At 46.4% G+C, this 22775-nt stretch overlaps 1 protein-coding gene across 1 annotated transcript; it reads right to left on the bottom strand.

Annotated features, from left to right (window-relative positions):
* Nucleotides 1-43: 43 nt before the first annotated feature.
* Nucleotides 44-22066, bottom strand: LOC100668910 (pancreatic lipase-related protein 2). The gene is made up of 12 exons (XM_003409109.3): nucleotides 22015-22066; nucleotides 20584-20738; nucleotides 18805-18930; nucleotides 16989-17123; nucleotides 16134-16245; nucleotides 14439-14558; nucleotides 13199-13318; nucleotides 10001-10119; nucleotides 5592-5721; nucleotides 4434-4545; nucleotides 2993-3160; nucleotides 44-155 (listed from the first exon to the last, which is right to left on the bottom strand). Exons 1-12 carry the CDS (start codon nucleotides 22061-22063, stop codon nucleotides 92-94), a joined length of 1410 nt encoding a protein of 469 aa, XP_003409157.1. The 5' UTR covers nucleotides 22064-22066; the 3' UTR covers nucleotides 44-91.
* Between the last annotated feature and the right edge of the window lie 709 nt (nucleotides 22067-22775).

Below are 22775 nucleotides of genomic sequence, written 5' to 3' on the forward strand. Positions count from 1 at the left end.
TTATACATCAATGTTAAATTAACATCACAATGTCAAACCAAGTGCATCACAAAATTTATTACCACAGAGATAAAAGAGCAGCACCACCTTTTTAACAAGGGTAAAGAGATTGTAAAACTTCTTCTTTCACAGTGTCACTGCTACAAAATGCATACCTGTGGAGAAAAAACATTTTTGGCATGAGGCCCTTCTGCTTGTGGAAATGTGATCTCAGATAAATAAACAGCATTTAGCCAAGCCCCTATATATATATATATTTTTTTTTTCTAGAATTCAGATTGCTGTCACTGAAGATCTTTGTTACCCCAGGCAGTGATTTTCCCTAAACAAATCTGCTGAAGGAAAATCCCTCCTTGTGGGCTCTTAACAAACAAAGTGAATTAGCCATGTCAAATCAAGGCTTTATTGAACTGAGGTTGTCTCCAGTGGGCCTGAAGCTTCAGGCCTGGGAATGAGTTCCCAGCTGCCCAGGGGGACTTTCCCTGTCGAGTTAGGACCATGAAGATACACCGCTTGTGGGAATATAAAATGGTGCAGCCACACTGGAAAACAGCCTGGAGATTCCTCTAAAGGTTAAACCTAGAATTATCATATGACCCAGCAACTGTACCCCTAGGTAGAATCCAAGAGAAATGAGAACATATGTCCACACAAAAAACTTGGACATAAGTATTCATTAGAATGCCTCAAATGTCCATTAAATAATGAATGGATAAATAAAATGTGGCATATTCATACAATGGACTATTATTCAGCAATACAAACGAATGAAGTCCTGGTACATGCTACAACATGGATAAAACCTTGAAAACATTTGCTAGGTGAAAGAAGTCAGACACAAAAGCACAAATATTGTATGATTCTATTTATATGAAATGTACAGAATAGAAAAATCTAGAGGCAGAAAGTAGATTAGTGGTTGCCTAGCGCTGGGGTAGGGGGCTTGCTGGTGATGGCTAATGGGTATGTAGTTTCCTTATGGGGTGATAAAAATGTTCTGAAATTGATTGTGGCGGTGGTTACACAACTTTGACTATACCGAAAACTAATGTGTACCATTGAATTGTACATATTAAATGGGTGAACTGTATGGTGTATGGATTATATCTCGACAAAGTTATTTTTTTAAAAAAAGATCATGAAGGTTTTTGCTCCTGAGAGGGTGAGAGCCTGGTCAAGTTAAGGCACCCACCGAGCCATGAAATGCAGGTGCTTTGGGGTCCTCCTTCCCTTGTTCGTGTCTTTGGCTACAGGGGGAGAGTGTGGCCAAGCCAGCCAGCCCTCCCTCAGGGCGTCAGAATGTAGATCATCATGTGGAAAACCTGATATGGGGCAGGTACTTGGGTGTTTGGACTATATAGTGTGTGGTCCATAGTGTACTTGAAAAGAAAAACTTCCCTTTCCATCCCTATCTAAAACAGTGAAATCTCAACTTTTCCAAAGTACATTCCACAGCCAGGCCTTATGGACTTCTCAGTTCCCCATCTGCCTGTGTGAGCTGCACAATACAGAGAAAGGAGTACAATGGGGCACCACGAGACCTGGCTCCGAGTCCTTGTGTGTCACGCTTGTGTTCGGCTCTTGAGTATGTAAAATAATGGCACAACCACACCTGATCCAACAACATACCAAAGGACTGAGGTTATTACTAGTTCAAAGCAAGCAAAGTTAAGTCCTGGCTGAGCAAGATCTGTTCTGTGTTTCAGAACGTATTGGGAAGTCCAATATTCTTTCCACTAGCTCCCTTGTGTGACCTTGGACAAATTTCTGGACTCTGTGAATTGCACTTTCCTCATCTTAAAATGAGAGCAGTTGAGAGGTGGCACCTAAATTTTCCTTTAAACCGTAACCTTTTCTTATTATCCTCTTTTAAGATGCCCTTTCCATATTTTTATATTTGAAAAGCAGTTATGTTCCCTCCCTTTGCCTACCAAGCAAGATTCTATTCCCTCAGAAAGAGAAGAGCTTGGGCCACCACGAAATCGGTTTCCAGTACATTCCATATCGCTTTCATGTCATGGTCTCCAAACAAACTAATTTATAAGAATAACTGCACACCCACTGAAATTAACTCAGAAATTTCCTCTAAGCACTGCCTAGGTGTTTTACCTATTGCTTGAGATAAAATAAAATAGCCTCATATTTGCCTGTTTCTTGTCCATGTGCCTTGCCCCTGCCACATTGAATTTGGCCTCAGGGAAATTATGTTTGATTTTTCAAAGTAAAGCAGATGGATACAGGAAGATTTGAGATGAAAAGCTGGGCAGATAAATGGATGGATGGGAGAGTGAATGGATGGCCAGAAGGAGGAAAAGATAGAATCTGGATGGATGGTGGATGGGTTATTGGCTAAGTGGATAGGGGTTGGATGAATAGGTAGGTGGATACATAGATGAGTAAGTGGGTGATTTTGTCATGGATTGAATTGTGTCCCTTAAAAATATGTGTCAACTTGGCTAGGCCATGATTCTCAGTATTGTGTGATTGTTCACCATTTGTCATCTGATGTGATGTGTTGTAAATCCTATCCTTATGATGTTACTGAGATGGGATTTTCAGCACTTATGTTGATGAGACCCAATCATCAAGATTAGATTATGTCTTAAATCAATCTCTTTTGAGATATAAAAGACAGAAGTGAGCAGAGAAAAGGAGACCTCATACTGCCAAGAAAGCAGCACTGGGAGCAAAGAATATCCTTTGGACCCAGGGTTCCTGTGCAGAGAAGATCCTAGACCAACGGAAGATTGATGACAAGTACCTTCCCCCAGTGCCAACACAGAAAGTCTTCCCCTAGAGCTGACACCCTGAATTTCGACTTCTAGTCTACTTGACTGTGAGAGAATAAACTTCTCTTTGTTAAAACCATCCACTTGTGGTATTTCTGTTATAGCAGCACTAGATAACCAAGATAGATTGGATGCATGGATGCGTATGCAAATGAATAAATAAATATAAATTAACAGACTTTGATGGAGTAAAAGACACGCACTCAGTCCCATCTTCACCACTTTGCACCGTGATTTGGGAAGCCCCCAGTGTGGGCGAGAAGAGAGCTATCACGTTGCTGTTCCAGAGGAACTTAACCTTCTGGATTTTTCCAACATTGAGGTCCACATCAATGTCAAGTGTATGACTTGCATCTGGTTGAAGGGATCCTCTGAAAATATAGACATAAAATGTTACATCAGCTGGATATATGGATACATAGGGTGATAACAATGTATCATTTCTCCAAACAGTGGCTGCTGTTGTTGGTTTTCTGTGAATGCTTCCAGTAACTAGGTACACATTCAGGAGCAGCCCAAACAGAAATGTATTTGTGCAGAACATGTCTTTAAAAAGTACTGAACTTTAGATTTTCACTGTCTTAGTTTGCCCCTAGAGGGGAGTCAAGTATTTAGGTGGCATATTAACTCTACAGAAGCCATGGTGGCTCAATGGTTAAGAGCTTGATTGCTAACCAAAAGGTTGGCACTTTGAATCCACCAGCCAACCGTTCCTTGGAAACCCTATGGGGCAGTTCTACTCTGTCCTATAGGGTTGATATGAGTGGGAACCGACTCAACAGTACATAACAACAACAACACTAATTTATGTGGTGTCTCATGCTTAAATTTGCATGCAGGTCAGCTGAGGCCACCTGTTAGCATCTCATATGTAGCACAAAGTTCCTGGGTAGTGCAAACTGTTCATGAGCTTGGCTGCTAATCAAGAGATTGGAGGCTTGAGTCTTCCCAGAGGCACTTCGGAAGAAAGACCTGGCAATCTACTTCTGAAAAATCAGCTATTGAAAACCCTATGGAGCACAGTTCTACTCTGATGCACATGGGGTGAAGGTGAGTTGGAGTCAACTCCACAGCAACGGGTTTTCATATGTAGCACAAGAAATTGTCAAATAGTTTCAACCGAACATGAAAATTATTATGTAAAATTTAGTGCAAAAATACAATCTAATTTTATACCATAGCTTATGCAATCATCCAGTGCATATTTACCAAGCGCCTCGTGTGCCCACACTATGCCCAGTGCTGAACCTCCTACAGCAACAAGAATGGGGCCCTACGCTTCATGGAGTAAGAGTTGGGGGTGGGGGATGGAGTGTGTGGTGGGGTGAAGGGTAGTCGACGTGCCTAACCTGAAGAGAATTTGATATTCCTAAAACTTAAGTCAAGAAGCAGTGATTGACATTCCAAGAGGAGTTGGCACATGGCTCCTTTTATATAATGTGTCCTGCTTTCTGGGCCTCAACCTTCCTATATGTAAAATGGGTGACGAGTTAAGATTTCCTTCCAGCTCTGATACTGTAGGATTCAATGGTTCTGTTTTACAGATGCCTGGATTATAAACTAGTTTATAACCCCCCCCCTTTTCTTGCGTGTGAATAATCTATTATGGAAAGTATGCTCATTTCACTTTAATATTTGACTTACTTGAAAATCTCATATTGCTTTGAGTTTCCATTACTTCCATACAAAGCAATCCTGATGTACCCATTCAGTTTTTTTTTCCCGGTGAGTGTGACTGATACCCTGTATCGCCAACCTGTCCAGAGAAATACAATCACTTCAATTAACTAACTCATCTTGTTAAACAAGGACCCCATGGTCTGACTCTCCCATGGGTGAGAGGAAAGGTAAAATGTGACTAACAGTTTCCTTTAATGAAGTCGGGGGCCCAGGAATCCAGTTCTAGGTGGGAATGTGGGACTCAGATGGCAGTAAATAGTATAGTTCAGTACAATCCCTTACCAATACAGCAAGGTGCATGCCCTGGTAGGCAAATGGGTGGCTGGACATGTGTACCCTTGATACACATCTGTACATGAAAAGGCCACAGGGAGCGAAGATGTTTGTGGCACTGCCATTTGGATAAATCACCTAACTCCTCTCTCTCTCATTTTAGTTTTTTGCTATTTTCACATGCAATAGACCTAGTCTCAAAAGCAAAACAACACAAAGTTAAAAACATTCCTTAATCAGCACCCTATCTGCCCACCCCAATTCCAGGTTCTTCTCTGAGGTATCCAGTTTGACTTCTATCTTTAATCTAGACCTGTGGTTCTCAACTGGGGGTGATTTTGCCCTGCAGGGGACATTTAGCAATGTCTAGAGAACTTTTTGGTTGTCACAGCTGGGGTGGGGTGTGTTGGGGTGTACTACTTGCTTATAGTGTGTAGAGAGAGGTCATGGATGCTGCTAACCGTTCTATAATGTACAGGACAGCTCCCTGTAACAAAAAATTTTCTCGCCCAAATTGTCAATAGTGCTGAGGCTGCAAAGCTGTGATCCGATCATTCTCTGAGCATTTATGTACGTATATATATATATATGTATCTATATGAACATATAGATACATGGAAGCATTCTTATCCCAATCTCCAAATCCCCTGCAGATGAGAGGAAAGGGGAAATGTGACTGATGGTTTCCTTTAATGAAGTTGGAGGCCCAGGAATCCAGATTCTAGGAGGGAGTGAGGGACTCAGAGGTAAACAAATACTATCATTCAGCACAATCCTTTACCAATACGGCTGGTATACATTTTAAAATTTTTTGCAACAGTTTTTTAAATGAGTAAAATAGAAACTTACGGGTAAAGTTACCACTGTCTCCTGTGTTCAGGAAAAAAGTCTGTTCCACAGCACTGGTTTTCCCCTTAAATTGGTCAGCATAGTGTCCCATTTTGGGGCATCCTTCGCTTGGACAAGGGAAACACTCGCTCTAGTAAAAAACAAAACAAAAACCAAAAAACATAATTTGTCTGTTAGTGATAAACCTTTGACTTAATCACTCACTCACTATTTGACCAATTTATCTTTCCATCCATCTTCCCAGCCGTCTATTCATTCATCTACTCAACCACTCATCCTCTCATCTACCCATTTAACCATCCAGGTGCCCACTCATCCTTCATTCATCATCTCATTTACCGACACATTCTTCCATCCATCCATCCATCATCCATCCATCCATCCATCCATCCATCCATCCATCCATCCATCCATCCATCCATCCACCCCCCCACCCCCCCCAGGCCCCCCCCATCCATCCATCCACTGACCTCCCATCCATTCATCTGTCCATGCTCAGTATTATAGATAGAAATCTGCTAGGCCCTGAAGGGTACTCACAGAAGTACCCTGAAAACTTAGAGTGTAGTTGGGGAGACAAATCATATTCACGAAACAGTAAATTAAAATATGTAAGGGAAATGCAAGAGAAAATCTCTAGGGAGAAGTAAATGGGATAAATAGCAAGTTACTTCAGAAGAAGAGAGGAAGAAAAGATCTGTGAGCATTTTCATTACAATGTGAAATATTTGTCCAGGTTACTTGATTCCCATTTGATGTTTCCCTAATGGCAGTTCATTATTTGGGACTGGAAGAGGCAGTTTCCTCCCTTTAGATAAGGCTAGCACTTTACTCCACAGTGCCACAGGTCCTCTGTCCATCACCACCATGTCCATCCTGCACTGAGGGGAAAGCTATTTTGTAATTTGTAGAGCATAAGACAAGTGCTGGAAGCCATGTCCCCATGTCCCCAATATAACTAGGTAGTAAAAAAAAAAAAAACACTTTACTCACTGATCACGCAACAGATCTTGGAACTAGAATACAGTGTCCTGATGACCTTAGGGTTCAACCCAAGAGTGTAAAGGTCAACATTCATTATACCCTCTCCTCACTTATTGACATGGTTAGGTTCTAAAGACCAGACCATTATACAAAATTGGTGTTATGCAAAACCAGAGTGTCCATTTCTTTCATTTCAAACAGTTACACAGGTCCATACTGTCAGCGGGACAGCAGCTTTCCAATAACGTTGAGAGGTGGAAATGTAGATGGGCACTATATGTCCCACTGGTCATGTTAATGTGCAAAATAGTTGGATAGTAGATTTTTTACTATTGTCGTACATACGAAATGTTGGATAACAAAATAATCGATAAGTGAGGAGAAAGTGTAGTTTGAAAGGAAAAACGTGAATCTAAACATTTTAAATTTCACTTTTGAGAAAAAATTTTTAAATTTCAAACTTTTGCAAACCCCAAATGTAATAATTGATTCAGATAAGGATCATCAATAGAAGCTCAAACCTTTCACTGGGTGAAAGGCAGCTGGGAGACAGTATCACCCCACAGATTAGTTAGGGGAAAAGTGCCTTCGTAATGGAGTAATCTGGCAGACACCATCTGCCTCCCCCTGCTCCCTGATTACTTAACTAAGCACTCAAACTTAACATCACCAAATAGTGGGACAAACTACCTTTACGTGCCTCTGGTTGGGATGCACTGGGCAGGGCACAACACCACTCATTCAATCACAAGGAAGCGAACAAACAAGTTCAGATTGTGCGACATTCTGCAAAACAACTGGTCTGGAATTCTCACAATTATCATTGTCATCAATGACCAAGAAAAATGAAGAGAACTGTTCTCGGTTAAAGGGGACTAAAGAGATAAGACAATAAATGCAATGTGAGGAAAAGAGAGACAGAAAGAGAGAGGGGGAGGGAGGGAGAGAGAGAGAAAGAAAGAAAGAAGGAAGGAAAGAAAGGCAGACAGCTCCAGAGGACATTGTTTGGACAATTGGAGCAATTTGAATATGGATTATATGTTAGAAGACATTAGTGTATCAAACGTGAAATTTCTTGAATGTGGTTCTGTTGGAGAACAATGCTGTTCTTAAGAGATGAATGCTGAAGTATTTATGAGTAAAATGTCATAAGGTCTTCAATTCACTGTCACACAATTTTGGGAAAAGATGTATGTCTATTATATACATACATTATATATGTGTGTGCATATATATATATATATCCAAAACTGACCTGTGGTTAGCAGCTGTAGCTCACCAAAGCTCTTAACCACTGCACCACCAGGGCTCCATATATATATATATATACATATATAGAAAGAATATGTGTATATATATACACCAAGCCAAAAAAAAAAAAAAAAAAAACCCAAACCAAACCTACTGCTGTGAAGTTCATTCTGACCCGTAGCAACCCTATAGGGCAGAGTGGAATTGCCTCATAGGGTTTCCAAGGCTGAAAATCTTTATGGGAGTAGACTGCCACATCTTTTACCACAGGGCGGCTGGTGGGTTCAAACTGTCAACATTTTGGTTAGCCACAGTGAGCCTAACCACTGGTCTTACCATGTTTCCCATCATCCTGAAGCAGCTGGCTTGATAGAATGATGGAATGGCCACCTAAAGACTAATTTATTACAGCACCAGCTAGGTGGTAATACTTTACAGAGTTGCAGCAATGTTCTCCAGGATGCTGTATATGCTATAAACCGTCCTACCAGGGCTCCCCCCCCATATATGTACACATGTACACACATACATATACACACATACAAAGACATACGTAAATATATATGTAAATAAGGTGCCCTGGTAGCACGATGGTTAAGCATTCTCCTGCTACCCAAAAGGTAGGTGGATCAAACCTACGTGCCACTCCATGGGAGAAAAGACCTGGCAAGTTCTACTCTGACCTATAGAATCACTATAGGGTCTCTATGAGGCGGAATCAACTCAACAATGGCATGTATTGGTTTATATATATATATATAAATCCAAAACCAAACCCATTGCTGTTGGGTTGATTCCAACTCATAGTGACCCTATAGGACAGGGCAGATCGGCCCCATAAGGTTTCTAAGGCCGTAAATCTTTTCAGAAGCAGACTGCCATTTCTTTCTCTCATGGATCAGCTGGTGGGTTCGAACTGTTGACCTTCTGATTAGCAGCTGAGAGCTTTAACCACTGGTCTTACCAGGTCTCCTCTCTCTATATATATACACTATATTTTCTATATATTATCGATGGCACTGGGTTATATATACTCTTACATATACTACAGTTTGATGGATTGCTTATGTGTGGCCTTTCTAGTCATGGTCTTTGTAACTCCCACCGGAGTGATTGGGTGGGACTGTGGAAATAGGGTGGTTGTGGTCCACCAAGGGAATTGGTCAGTTTTGTGATCCTGCTGGGCTTGAAATGAGCCATCCTAGAGGCAAGAAAGAGAGGATCCTACCACCACCAAGGAAGGAGAGCCAAGAGCAGAGCATGTCCTTTGGATCCAAGATCCCTGTGCTGAGAAATTGCTGGAATCAGAAGACAGAGAGAGAGCTATAACACTGCAGACAGCAAGAAGCAGTGGCAGAGAAACAGCAGCAAGAATAACTAGCAGGAGAGACTGGCAGGAGACGGCACTACGAGCTTCCCAGCCCAAGGAGCAAGAAAACTGAGTGCCTTTGGGCCGAGGCTTACTGGTGGAGTGGGGTATCTCTGGGCAATTATTGGCAGAGCTAAAAAGCTTTATAATACCTGCCTGAGCAGGGCAGAGGCTGAGAGGCCAGAAAGAGGCGTGCCTGTGGCACCACTGGGAAGAAGCTGTCCTGATGGAAGAACTGTATCCTGAGTGTTCCTGAACCTGAATTGTAACCTGTTACTTCCCTAATAAGCCCCATAATCGTGAGTATGTCTGTGAGTTCTGTGTGGCCAATGCAATGAATTATCGAACCCAGCACAGAAGTAGAGAGTGCCATGGGAGGGACGGTTGGTGTCAGAATTGGTAAAGATGGTGGAGAGAGGAGGCATGTCTGGCTGCCCCCTCCACCTCGTAGGTATATATATAGAGAGAGAAAGAGACAGAGAGAGAATGAGCCCAAGCAAATGTAGCAAAGATGATAACAACAGGTGATGGCTGTACAGGTATTCATTGTCTGCTTCTTTCAACTTATGTGTAGATTTGAAATTTTCCAAAATACGAAGCTGGAGAGCCGGGGGACAGTCCAGCACAGGTGGGTCTGTGTGGTCTCCTCTCTGCCCACCCTGTGCCCCGAGGACGACTTTGCGAGGCTCAGCAAGTCCCACATCCTCCCTCATAAGTTGCCAGCTTCTATCTCTTTGCCCTGTTCTCAGCCACAGAGACAAAAACACCACCAACAGCATCTTCCGAGGATCCCAGCGAGACTTACCTCCTCGAACTCATCATAGGAGGCACATGGGTAGCCCAGGAAGCCGTCAGGGCTGAGGATGCTGCTCGAGTAGTACTTGTAGCTTCTGAGGTGATTGCAAGCTGCAAAGTTCCGGGTCCCTGGGAAAGAAAAGACCACGGGAGCTCCCGAGAGGCACGTCGCTTAGGAGCATGAACCATTCTGACCAAGTGAGGAATCGCATACGGCGTCAGCATTCCTGAGCACCTTGGTCACCATTCAAAACTTCTGTCATTGACTTTGACATACTTAGAGGCAAGTAGGGGCTTCAGGAACTTGTTTCGTAACGGAAGTTAATCTTCCCACCATTGTGTCCATTTGCTGAGGAGAGCTATTCAGGACTGGCCACCCGACTGAGGAGTGATAAGTTTTAACAAGTGCATTTCTCCAATCCTCCAGGGGCCAGACAGGTAACGGAAATGAATGAGAAGATTGCTGAGGGAGAGAGAGAGGAGAGGGGGCGTGTGTCATCTTTTAAAGGGGACCCTACCCAGCTCGGCCAGCTGTTGCCATGTTAAAAGATAGACCCAGATTTCCTTCATCTTCTGATTTTTCATGAGAATCCAGAATCTTCAGTTTTATATGAAAATCTTTCTCTGCTTCGATGTTGGCAATGCATTCCCGTGTTTAAAATAGTCATGGTGAAGGCCAGCCAGACACTGCCGTGAGCTCCATCCTGTCTATAGGCTGCAGTGTGAGAACTCTGGGCCACACGAGTAGGCCCTTCACACGAACCAACTTTACTGTGCCTGTGGGTTCAGACTGAGAAATTGCTCCTCTTCTTTCCTGTTCCAGCCACAATGTAAGAGCTGTGGAGAACAAGGTCACTGTGCCCTCTGGCCACTTGTTCATTGTCCTTTATTTACCAGATTTGTCTTTAGACCAAAGTCATCTTGTTTGGAAAATTGTTTTCCATTTCTCCAGCTACTTGGTAGAAAACATCCAATGGCGTAGTCCATGGTGACCCTGCACACATCTGAAGGGGGTCTGGTGGGCTTTATTCACCGCCTCTGAGAAAGGATCCTTCCTCTTTGTGCCCAGGGGATTAGCCGTCCACAGCAGCCAGCCCCACCAGGCCCCACAGCCCAGCGCCTTCCAGCTGAAGTCGAGTGCTGCACGCCCCACACCGGTGCTCTTTACCAGACAGCAGAACCTGTTTCTAACTTAATTGTTTCTTTCATCCCAAATTGCTGCCCAGGGGATCCCATAATAGAGGAGAAAGTGGATTTAATTGTTCCTCAATGCCCAGCGCCTGATGGCTCGGAGCTCGACACAATAGAAACACACTGCAGAGTTCACGGGCTTGTTCCCTCTAAATTGCCTCTTTAATTAAACCTGGGCTTGTTTCTATGATGTGTGCCTGCTCCCCCTTTCTGGGAGGGGGCGGCTATTATTGTAACTGTAGGGTTCTTTCAAGGAGCGCGGAACAGCCACGTCTTGCCTGAGGTTACCTGGTGCGGAGCTCAGGAGGGGTCAGACTCTGATTATTTGCCTGTGCTTGTGGCTGTTGCTTTATCGACTCGGCTCTTTAAGCAGAAAAAGGAATATTAAAATACCACCCAAGGCCATTTGACTCAATTTAACAGACCTTACTGGGCCCTGAGTGGGATGCTGGGGTGTCTGGGATGCCCATGCCACAGTCCCGAGCCTCTGGGAACTCCAGGCTCAGAAAAATAAAGACTGAAATAAACTGGTTATAGGCCCGAAGTGTCCACTTTCAGGGAGGAGAGTGGGAAAGCCTAGTCTCAGGGGAGGGGCAGCAGGAAGAACGAGCCAAAGCGCGGCTAATGTGATGGGGCTTTGATGCCATCTAATATTAGGTGTACAGGGGCAGTGGAGGAGCCCTGGTGGTTCAGTGGTTAAGCGCTTGGCTGGTAACAAAAAGGTCGGTGGTTCAAACCCTCCAGTGGCTCCACAGGAGAAAGACGTGGCAGTCTGTTTCCACAAAGATTACAGGCTTGGAATTCCTATGGGGAAGTCCTACTCCATCCTACAGGGCAGCTGCTGTGAGTCAGAATTGACTTGATGGCACACAACAACAACAGAGGCAGTGATGGTTCACTGGTAGAATTCTTGCCTTCCATGTGGGAGACCCAGGTTTGATTCTTGGCCAGTGGGCCTCCTGACCAGCCGTCTGTCAGTGGTGGCTTGCCTGTTGCTATGATGCTGAACGGTTTCATCAGAGCTGTCAGATTAACACAGACTAGGAAGAAAAGCCTGGCAATCTACTTCCTAAAATATGCTAGTGAAAATTCTGTGGATCGCAACCGTTCGATGTGAAACAGATCACAGGGGTGGTACAGGAATGGACAACGTTTCATTCCATTCTGCGTGGGGTCGCCATGAGTCAGGAGCTGACTCAATGGCAGCTAACAACAACAATATTAGGGGTACTGAGCCTGCTCTCTCGGATAAATGGAAACACACACAAAGCTCCTAGGAGCCACCATGGGTCTCCCAGGGTCCGGCTGCCCCCCTTTCAAGCACATGCTCCCCAAGCCAGAGAGCTCATACCGCCTTTGTCTTCTCACTCATTCCCTTTTCATCTCTAAGACCTCACAACAGCAAATGGCAAGAAATTCAAAGCCCTTCAAATCTTTGCTTATGTCCTATGGTTCTTTAAGGAGCAAGAGCTGAAGCAGGACTGACGGCCAAAGCCAGAGCTGGAATCCTGCCTACGTGCCAGTCCAGCCTCTGTGCATGGGCTGGCACATTGGTAAACTGGGGGAGGCAGCACAGGCTGGAAGATGAGATTGGGGCTTTGCCTCCAGAAATTGGACTTGAGTATAGGGTGGCCTTTGGCAAGTTATATAACTTTTCTGAGCCCCAGTTTTCTTACCTGTCAAATAGAGCTACTCAGAGTAACTGCTTCATGACATTGTTGTGAAAATGGCTGGCACAGAATAAAACAAAACCAAGCCCATTACTGTTGAGCGGATTCTGACTCATAGCGACTCTATAGGACTGAGTAGAACTGCCCCATAGGGTTTCCAAGGAGCAGCTGGTGGATTCGAACTGCGACCTTTTGATTGGCAGCTGAGCTCTTAATCACTGCGCCTCCAGGACACAGAACAAGCACTCAATAAACTGTGGCTAATTCAGTATCATGAAGGCCCAGCTGTACACTCTGCTTTCTCCCCAGATGGAGCAGCTGCTGTCTTACTTCTTTAACTTACATACCTTCCCATATTCCATTGATATCCACGATGGTTGACAGAACATTTTTTTCACATCCTGGCATTTGCTCTCCTCCATTGGGATAGAAATCCAAATGGCCCACCTTTTGGCTCATTCCAAAGCCTGAAAGATTGGAAGCAGAAGTGAGCAGGGAGGTAAGCCATCCCAAAGTTAGGTCACGGCTGCAGAGCAACCAGAGCAAGAGCCTCCTCAGCAAATTCCCCTCTCAGCACAGCCACCACTGCCCCCACTCTGCAGAAAGTTCCAGAAGATGAGCACTTAGAAAATGAGGAGGGAGGAGTGGGCAAAGGAAGCTAGAGAAGGGGAGGGTGGGCTCTGGGTGAGGTACGCATGCGTGCACTTATGTGTTTGTGTGTATGTGTGTCTGCCTGTCTTGGAGAGGCCCTGGGCAATACTGATGTACCCTTGATACCAGTATGTAGCAGTAGAATCATATCAAACTGTGCAACCTGGTGCAGTTTTTATTACTCTTTTCTTTTTAAAATGTTAATTTCTATGTTATACTGAGACTATAGAACATTGTATCAAGAGCCATAGCATACTGGTGAGCTTTCAGAGCACACATAGCTGTTATCAAATTCTGGTTCCACTTACTGCCTTCGTGATGTTGAGCAGTTACTTAACCTCACTGAGCCTCAGTTTCCTCTGCTACAAAATGGTGAGAATCGTACCCATTTTTCAGGGTTGTTACAAGGGACCAATGAGGTGATATGTGAAAATGTCCATTCAGCACAGTGCACGGTCAACACTAAGTGATATTATTATCATCATTTAAAAAAATACCCTTTAGTGGCAAGTTTCATGAACGAATGCTTATGCAGGGAAATATCAAAAAGAGAACGTTGATTTTAGAAGGATTGAAAAAGGGATATATTTAATCGCCAACAAAACAAACTGTAACCAAAGCTTTGACAAAAGAAGTAAGAAAAAAATCCCCCATAACGTTTAATGGTAGGTTGGGGAAGGATGGAGGGTTTGAAGACTGAGCAATGCCTTTGATAGACTATAGAAGTGCTTCTTGTCCTCTAGGGACTGCAGGCTGATACCGCGGGCACTGCCTAGTTGTTTATTTGTTGCTGGCACCCATTTTGACTGGTGGGTGCCCAAGCCATTCCTGTGTTAACCATTTTGAATGTCACCCCAGCATTATTCATGTGTGTGTGGTAGGAGGGGACACCTGGGCTACAGCCCTGGTCACCAGGAGGTGGAGTGAGGAGCTCACCTAGGTTAGGGATTATGGGAGAAGAATCCGTGTGAATCACATCCACAAACATGGCATCAGATGGGTCCAGCCGAACCTCCTCAGGTGTGTCCTGGAAGCACGGCTCTGCCGGATCCAACCCTAAAAGGGAGGAGATAGACAGACAACCTGGGACCTAAACCCTCTACCTACAAACTGGGCATGACAATTCCTGGGCAAAGGGCCCTGGACCCAGCATCTGTGGTTTGAGGAACGGGTCTATAGTTCCCCATCTACCCAGGAGAGACAGGCTGGACAGAAAGACCTGATGCAGAGCAACTGCCTGTCCAAGAGCAGTCAGACACCCCCAGCGGTTGGCTCCATGGAGGAGCCGGGTGGTGCCCTTGCCCCCTCATTCCCCTTTTCCTTTTTTACTCACACATGTTCTTGTTTGGCTATTGCTTTTGGAGACAGCAAGCTCCCTGGCTCCATGCAGCTACTCCCCAGTCCCTGAGCCCCGCCCAGTCTATACCTCTGCGTCTTTGCTTATGCTGTTCCCTAGCCTGCTGTGCCCTTCTCATTCTCACTTCATCGAAATCTTTCTCCTCCAAGACTCAGCTCAAATGCCACCTCCTCAGTGAGATCCCCTTCATCCTAACATGTAAATTTTAGTTTCCCCTTTCTCAGTCCATTCCATCCACACTGTAGAGGACTATTTTGCAATTATTAATTCTGCTTTAATTTTCTTTGCCTACTTAGCTGTCTGCCGTCCAGACTAGATTGTGAATTCCCTGAAGCAGGGGCCAGGCCCAGTTCATCTTCAAAGAGAAGCACAGGGGTGGAGGAGTGAGGCTCACAGGACTCAGTGACCTACATCCCACCATGGCTCTGCCCCAGGTCAAACACCTGACCTTTTTGAGCTTCAGTTTCCTCATCTGGAAAGTGGGAATAGTGGCAACAAACTACCCGACACAGGAAAAGGTGTAAGAGAAAGGACTTTGCAAACTGAAATTCTGCATAAACACCAACTATCATTATCATCCCCTCATCCTTTACCCAGTGCTGACCACAGCGTCATGAGCAAAGCTGGCACTCATTAAACGTTGAATTAAACTCTTTGCCAAAGTTGGGTACTGATTTGGCTGCACAAAATAAATAGTCTATGCCTATGTGTTGTGGGCATACATTTTTGCCTTTTTTTGTGTGTGTGTTGTGGGCATACATTTTTGCCTAGGGATTCATTCATTCATTCATTCATTCTTTACCGAGCACTTCCTAGTGGCAGGTCTCAGCTATCCTCTTTCATTTTCTGCCTGTGCCTGGCACAGTAGCTGTGGAACTGATGAATTAATTTTTGTTCAAGTCAGCTCACTTGTGACTTACTTACACTACGCCATACACCAGAATTAAGAGCTCTGAAGTCATGTGTTTAGGGTTCTACTTATGTTTTTCTTTTCTTTCTAAATGTATTTTTATTTATAATTATATATATTTTTAATACACTTTAAAATTATGTACAACATATGAGTAAAAAAAAAAGATGAGTATCTTACCTAAAATCAGTTCCCAGAGGACCAGTAGGGGCAGCCTTCCCCTGGGAAGTGCACGGATCCGGCTTCGGCAGCCTGCACCCGGGTTTTGGGCCCCCCACCTCTGGGTTTTGGGTCCCCTCGCCGGCGTGTTTTGGAGTCCTCCCCCGGGGTTTCCGGTGCCCGGCCGGCCCTCCGCGCCCCTTACCTGTGATCCTGCCCAGGAGGCCCCCCAGCCTCCTGCCCGCCTCCGCGGCCGCGTGCGAGCCCAGGCTGTGGCCGATGAGGTGCACGTTCTCGGGGTCTTGACCCACCTCGGTCTGCGGAGGGACAGAACCTCAGGCTGCGCAGTAGCGCAGGTCGCCAGAGGACAGGGTGAGGATGGGCCTGGTCTGGGAGGGGAGTCCTGCCCCTGGCAGGGATGCGGGTGCAGGAGCCAGGTTCTAAACGGCCCCTGGGCCCCTGGGTCCGTGCTCTGCGGGTCCCATGGCGGGCTCGTGCGCGGGGCAACAGTGCTGACCAGCGGCCACCGCGTCAACTGCACTCCCGCTCAGCGCAGGAACGACTGTCTCCCTGCTCCCACCATCACCCCACAGCAGGCTCCCTTCCCTCATTCTTGCCGGGGGTTGGGCCTGTCTAGGAGATCGTGGGTATTGGGGGTGGAGGGGGGCTCTGGGGTTCTCTGGGAAGGCCTTCCAGAAGGATGCACAGGGCCTTCCCTCGCAGACCGCCTGGGAGTGAAGATTCATCTCCCGGGAGGAGAACTGCTGGGCACCCCAGGGGGCTTTTATCCCCAGAACAGCCGGAAAGGAGCTGAGGTCCTAAGAGGTGAAATAGGTTGCTTCAGTTCCCACAGTTAGGTAACGATGGGGTCTGGGGTGTTCAGGAAAATCCATGGGGCAGGAAGGTTCCTCTCAGCAAAGTCCTTTTTTGGTTAAAATCTGGGCTACCTGGCTTCCAGCCCCTGTCCACAGGGTCCCAATGCTGCTTCTGGTACAATGTGGTCCTTCCCTGCCCCTCCCTCTGTCCCTACCCGTAGAACGTGACCCAGGCAGGGTTTTACCGACAGCACTTGTACTAAGAAAGCTATCTCCGCTCCCACGACCCGGATGTTGTGGACAGCTTGGCTATATAATGTCCGGGACCCTTTTCTCCAGTCCACACAGATGCAGTTCACCTGCTCCACTTTAAACATGTTCTGGGGAAGACATTCAAGAGGGAAAAACCAGTTTATGAACAGCCGTAGGTTGCACACCCGAGAGATAGGAATTCACATTCCTCAAGCACCTAGTTTGTGCCAGAGCTTTATTACTCCTCATACCCCTCACCAGATGTGGAAGCTGAGGCTTGGAATAGGTAAGTGACTTGTCTAAGGTCTCACAGATGGTTATTGACACAGCCGGACAGCGCTGGCTTTTTTGGTTAGGTCAAAAAGATCACTAGCTAGGTCACTGGTTAGCAAACGAAAGCCTGAGGGCCAAATCTGTCTGTTTTTGTAAATAAAGTTTTATTGGAACACAGCCAAGCCTATTTGTTTACGTATTGTCTATGGCTACTTTTGCACCATACCAGAGTTGAGTTGAGACCATGTGACCCACAAATCCTAAAACAATTTACTCCTTAGTCCTTTATAGGAACAGTTTACTGAGCCCTCCACTAGGTAGTTGAAGCTGCGGGGTGCTGCATTTATGTTTCCATCTACAGTTTGGTTGGAGATATAAGGCTTTGAGGGCAAAGCCTAAGAAAATAAAGTTCGGACAGAGACATGTCACAACTCTTATGAATAAATGTATCTTTTATATTACACAGTGTGACCGCAAGCTACTGCTCAAGCACAGATAGTGACTCCCCAAGGGGTGGGCGAGCAAATGCCAGAAAGGACCTTGCCCACCCTTTGCTCATTTTGGGATGCCCTGGGCAGCACGTTGTTTGGGGGGTGAGCTGAGACTGGCTGGAGGCCAGGGAATCCTGGCAGACCCCTCCCCCTCTGCCTGGGCCTCCAGCCTATCCCTGGAATTCAGGAGCCAAGTGTGAACACTCCAGCCCTGAGAGGAGCAGGAAGTCTGAGGGCAGAGGCCATTTGGGGGTCCGTCCCAGTGCAGTCCAGTGAGTCCCTTACGAGCAGTGCCTGCTATACTCCCCACGGGACTGTGGTATCTTGTGGACAGAGACCTGGTTTTGCCTTCCACCTCTGTATTCAAGCTTGGGCAAGTATTGAGCTCCTTTGTGCCTTAATTTTCCTCATCTGTGAAATGGGAACAATAATTACACCATCCTTACAGGGTTGCTAGGAGGGTTAGATTAAATGCAATATGAAGTGATTAACGCAGAGTGCTCAGCGAGTGGCTGTTGCAAACAGTTCTTCATTGCTACTCTTCGTAATAACCTTAGAGCTGTACTGTCCAATACAGTAACCACTAACTACATGTGGCTACTTAAATTTAAATTAAATTAACTAAAAAAAAATAAAATTTAGTTCCTCAGGCACACTAGCCACATGTGGCTACTAATGTGGACTGTGCAGGTATAGAACATTTCCATCATTGCAGAAAGTGGTATCGGAAAGCTGGTAAAGTTTATGTCACACAAGGGTTTTTATATAAACCATCAGAGACAAATGCCAGGTAGTTTGCTATAGTCTCCACCTCTGGGGCTTCCTAGTGGCCACTGGTCTCTTCAGCCTCAGAGGAGGTAGTTGGCTAGAAAGTGGTGGGTTGGGAGAACCTAGAAGCGGATGCCCCGGGGAACCCAGGCTTTCCTCGGTGGCTTCAGGGAGTGTTTCCTTTCCCATCCCAGGGTTATTAGAGCTATAGCATTTGAATCTGTGTGCTGGGTGCTGTTCTTACCAGGAACAGCCAGGCGAGGAGGGTGGCCCCTACCTTGCACATGTCCAGCAGCCAGCTCTCTTCCCCCTCGTCTATGAAGCCGTGGATGATGAAGCGCGTCTTGCGGTCTGGTTGGAAGTTTGAGGCCCTGATGGTGTCTGGGTCTGTGGCAGTGATCAGCTGGTTTAATTAGAAAAGGTGAATTCAAATGTTGGACTTGCCAAGCCACAGGCTGGTAGACCCAGTTTCAGTAAGACCGAGGTCACGGGCTCACCTCCTACGATGTTGGGCTAGCCTAGAACCAGAGTTTCTGACCTGGGGTTCCCAGATGGAACTCAGAAAGTCCAAGCTCACGGACTTTTTATGCTCACTAACCCCTAACTGAAATTTAGCCTTTTGCATTAATTATGAAAGTAGGTAACAGAGTACAGTGATATTAGCAGCACCTGGGACCCTATCACCACTGGCGTTCTCAGACGTTTTCATGTTGGATCACAGTTGTTGCAGATATCTCAAAATATCCTTTGTATGCATTACTATTTCAGGATACAGTAGTTATTAGACCAGTCCTCGAGTCTGGTTTAATGAGGAAATGTATCTGCACATGTATTTCTCGATTACATATTTGTATTTTTAAAATATTTTGATAGTTATTTTTCAGCATAATTGGTTTTCTTTGTAACTCTATGTATGCTGCTTTATGCCTTTAAAAAGATTGTTCTAAGATGACATCCATAGGCTTCTCCAGATGGCCAAAGAAGTCCTGGCAAAACAAAGGTGAAGAATGTCTGGGCGGAAGCTTCGGTCATGAGGGCAAAGCCAGCCCAGTGGAGCTGTGAGGAGTGATCTCCAGTCTGTGAGACTTAAAAACAAACCTGCTCCCAAACGGCCTCCTTCCACCACTCCACATGGACAAGATGCAGGCAGAAGGATCAGGATCACAAATTGGAAACAACTCAGTGACCACGCCCAAACGGAGCCTCTGCGGAGGGCACTGAGTGGGAAATTTGTCACCTAGTTTCTCCTACCAGGTGACTTCAGGGATCTGTAGACACCTAACTTTCTAAACTTTGTCAGTGATAGCAGCTGTGAGCTGATCGAATTCTTAGCAGGTTCTTACTTAGGAGGCCTTGAAACTGTCTCCTGGTCTCTCCCAACCACCTGGAATAACCCTGTCCTGCTTCCACCCAGGAGGCCTTCTGGGAAGGGAAGGTGCTGTGAGGGTCTTTTCTGGTTCAATAGCCCCTCTCCCCCATCTATCTTCTAGCTCCTTAAGAAGGATTTACATCCCCCAAGGGACTTCTCTCCTCCACCTTGTGGAGGTGTATTCCCTCCTCCTGGGGATACACCAGGCCTGGGTTCCCTATAAAAGCTGCTCATACTTCTTTCCATGCCCTACCAAAAACACCAAGCCCGACTCATAGTGCCCCATAGGGTTTACAAGGCTGTGATCTTTATGGAAGTAGACTGCCACATCTTTCTCTTGCGGAGCGGCTGGTGGATTTGAACCACTGACCTTTTGGCTAGCAGCCAAGCACTTAACCACTGCCACTAGGGCTCCTTTCCATGCCCTAGAACAGGGTTTTTACTCTGGTAAAGCTCCTGAAGTCTGAGCATAATTGTGTGTGAATGTGTGTTTCTGGGTTATGCATCCATAGATTCATGAGGGTTTATGATTGCAAGAGCTACGATGGCTCTAGGTCTAACACTGGCGAGGGAGCTATCATCTGGAAAGTTCCATGGCAGTGAATTATGCCCTAGATGGCTACGTAAAGGTTCCAGTGTGAGGCCCCGGTCCACCCACCATCCAGCCATTGCCAAGCCCGTGCTTACTTGGTAGTTGTTCTGATTTTCATTTGTGTACAGAAGAAAGCGGGTGTCGATGTCTTTGGGGTCCCAGGGAAATATATCTAGAGGCCGCTGAGGGATCCCCACCCATGGTTCTTCATTAGAAAAGCAGCCAAGGTGTTCAAAGCAGACCTCCTTCCCTGGGGCAAGAAGAGGCACAAACATGACACTTGTGAGATTCTGAAAAGGAGCAAAGTCATCTCAGCTCCACGAACCAGCTGTCAGGATGGAGCTTGGGTCTGGCTAAGGCCAATGTTGGTCTTTGTCTTCGCCAAATGTTCCCCAAACTTCTGTGGTGATAAGAATCACCTGGGCATTGGGCTGTATCTGCATATTGAACGTACACATTCCCAGGTTTCTCCCTCAGAGATTTTGATTCAAAGCGTCTAGGGTGGGAAAATAGCAAGTTTAATAAGTGCACTCTATGATCAGGCAAATAGGGAAATGGCCTGGGAGTGACCTTGGAGGGCGGTGAGTGCTTGCCTGTGAGGCAGGAGGAGGCAGGTGATAAGCAAAGCAGATGAAAGGGTGGCAAATATCTGAGGAGCAGCGGACCCTCACTTCTACTGTCAGAAGCCAGGTCTCAGGGGCCAGGAGGGAAGAGAAGGTTAAAAGCGGGCTGTGGAGGGTCAGGAAACAAAGGGGAAGGGGCTGAGATGCAGAGGAAAGCCCTGGCAGGGACCGAAGAGAACAAGTCTGCTGTTGAGGAGAGGATCCCTCAGTGGGTTGGGGGGCCCAGGCCAGACAATAAGGAGAGGAGGCGAGGTGGCCCAAGCAGAGAGGGAAAGAGGTCTTGTGAGGAATTCGGGGGACAGACAGGGAGTGAACAGGCTGGGCGCTAAGGGGGCTTGGGTGGCAAGGGAGGCTAGTTTTGTTTTAGGAGAAATAGAACTTGGGTATCAGAATCTCCTTTGGACGGAAGCCAGAGGAGAGGGAGAAATTGAAGGTGGGAGGAGCAGATCGCATACCTGTGGGAAGGGTGAAAGTGGGGGTGGCCGGCAGGAGGTTGGGCTCATCTAGCCAGGCTCGTAGGATGGGGAGTGCTCAGGGGAGCACATCCAGGCGGCTTTAGCCTGAGACATGCACTTGTCCATGGGGAGGAATGGAGGAGATGGGGGACCTGAAAGGATGCCCCACCCTCCACTGCCCAGCCACTTGCTGCCTATGGACAGTCCCTGCAGCCACTACAGCCTGTGCCGGAGGCATGGACTCAGCATGAGGTCACTCAAGAAAGTCTGTGTTGAGCATGTTGCCCTGTGTTTGCCGCAGAATCAATACCCTCTGAGGTAGACCTTGTTGTTTCTCTTGAGATAATGATACTAATAATAATGATTATTTTGTCCTTGGGTTGCATTACCCAAAGCCCAGCCCAGGCGTGGTCACTTTCTCCCCAAAGGTAGGTAACAGTGTTCTCACCTCTGACAGTGGCCAGCAGGAGAAAGCTGAGGGTCCAAGAGGGCAGCATCTACATGGATGAAAACACAGACACACATAGACACCCATGTGCACAGGCATGAGGCTGGCGGGGGAGGAACCCTAGACAGGGCAGGGGGCCCTGAGCACATACGGGCCCTCCCTCAAGGTGAGGAGCTTGAGGCCCAGGCCTCCCAATCCACAGGGAGTGGGCAGTGGTGTGCTGGGACCCTGGACTTAGGGTTCTTCCACTGCAGTGGCATCCCCCTTCTGGGCCAGGTCACCTGTGGCAGCCTGGCTGCCCCAGCCCTGCCAAGCTCCCTGCTGGGACTTACCGTTTGGCACCAGAGCTTCCACTCTCGGCCCAGCAGGGTGAACATGGCTTTTATAACCAGGCTTTATCCTTTGGACGTCCCTTAGTGGGAGGGAAAGGGGACGATAGGTAGAGCCTGGCATATGTGTGCTTTGCACCTCAATTATCATAAACACATAAAGCCCTCTCAATCCAGGAGCAGGACTGTTTATAAAGTGAGATTCAAGGATGGGCAAAGGCAAGTTAATCAGAATTTACAAATTCAGTTACCAAAAGATTATGTCCCCCGAGTGATAACAGGTAACACCAGCATGCAGCACCTCCTATTGAAAATCCCTTCAGGAACCTGGACGACAAACCCTCCCCGTGGCCAGTAGCTGTTGACAGGCCTGCAGGAAAGGGCAGACTAAGGACTTGTTAGTCAGGCGAAGTGCATGTCTGTGAAGACACA

This window comes from Loxodonta africana, chromosome 16 (assembly GCF_030014295.1).
Source record: "Loxodonta africana isolate mLoxAfr1 chromosome 16, mLoxAfr1.hap2, whole genome shotgun sequence".
NCBI lineage: Eukaryota > Metazoa > Chordata > Mammalia > Proboscidea > Elephantidae > Loxodonta > Loxodonta africana.

Excerpts from the sequence above, each read along its gene's own strand:
- LOC100668910 (XM_003409109.3), bottom strand. The coding sequence starts at position 22,063 with ATGCTGCCCTCTTGGACCCTCAGCTTTCTCCTGCTGGCCACTGTCAGA. Across the intron at positions 16,246-16,988 it reads TCTTAGTACAAGTGCTGTCG|ACCGAGGTGGGTCAAGACCC; the intron begins GTAAAACCCTGC and ends GTCCCTCCGCAG. Across the intron at positions 3,161-4,433 it reads AAGCAATATGAGATTTTCAA|AGGATCCCTTCAACCAGATG; the intron begins GTAAGTCAAATA and ends CTATATTTTCAG.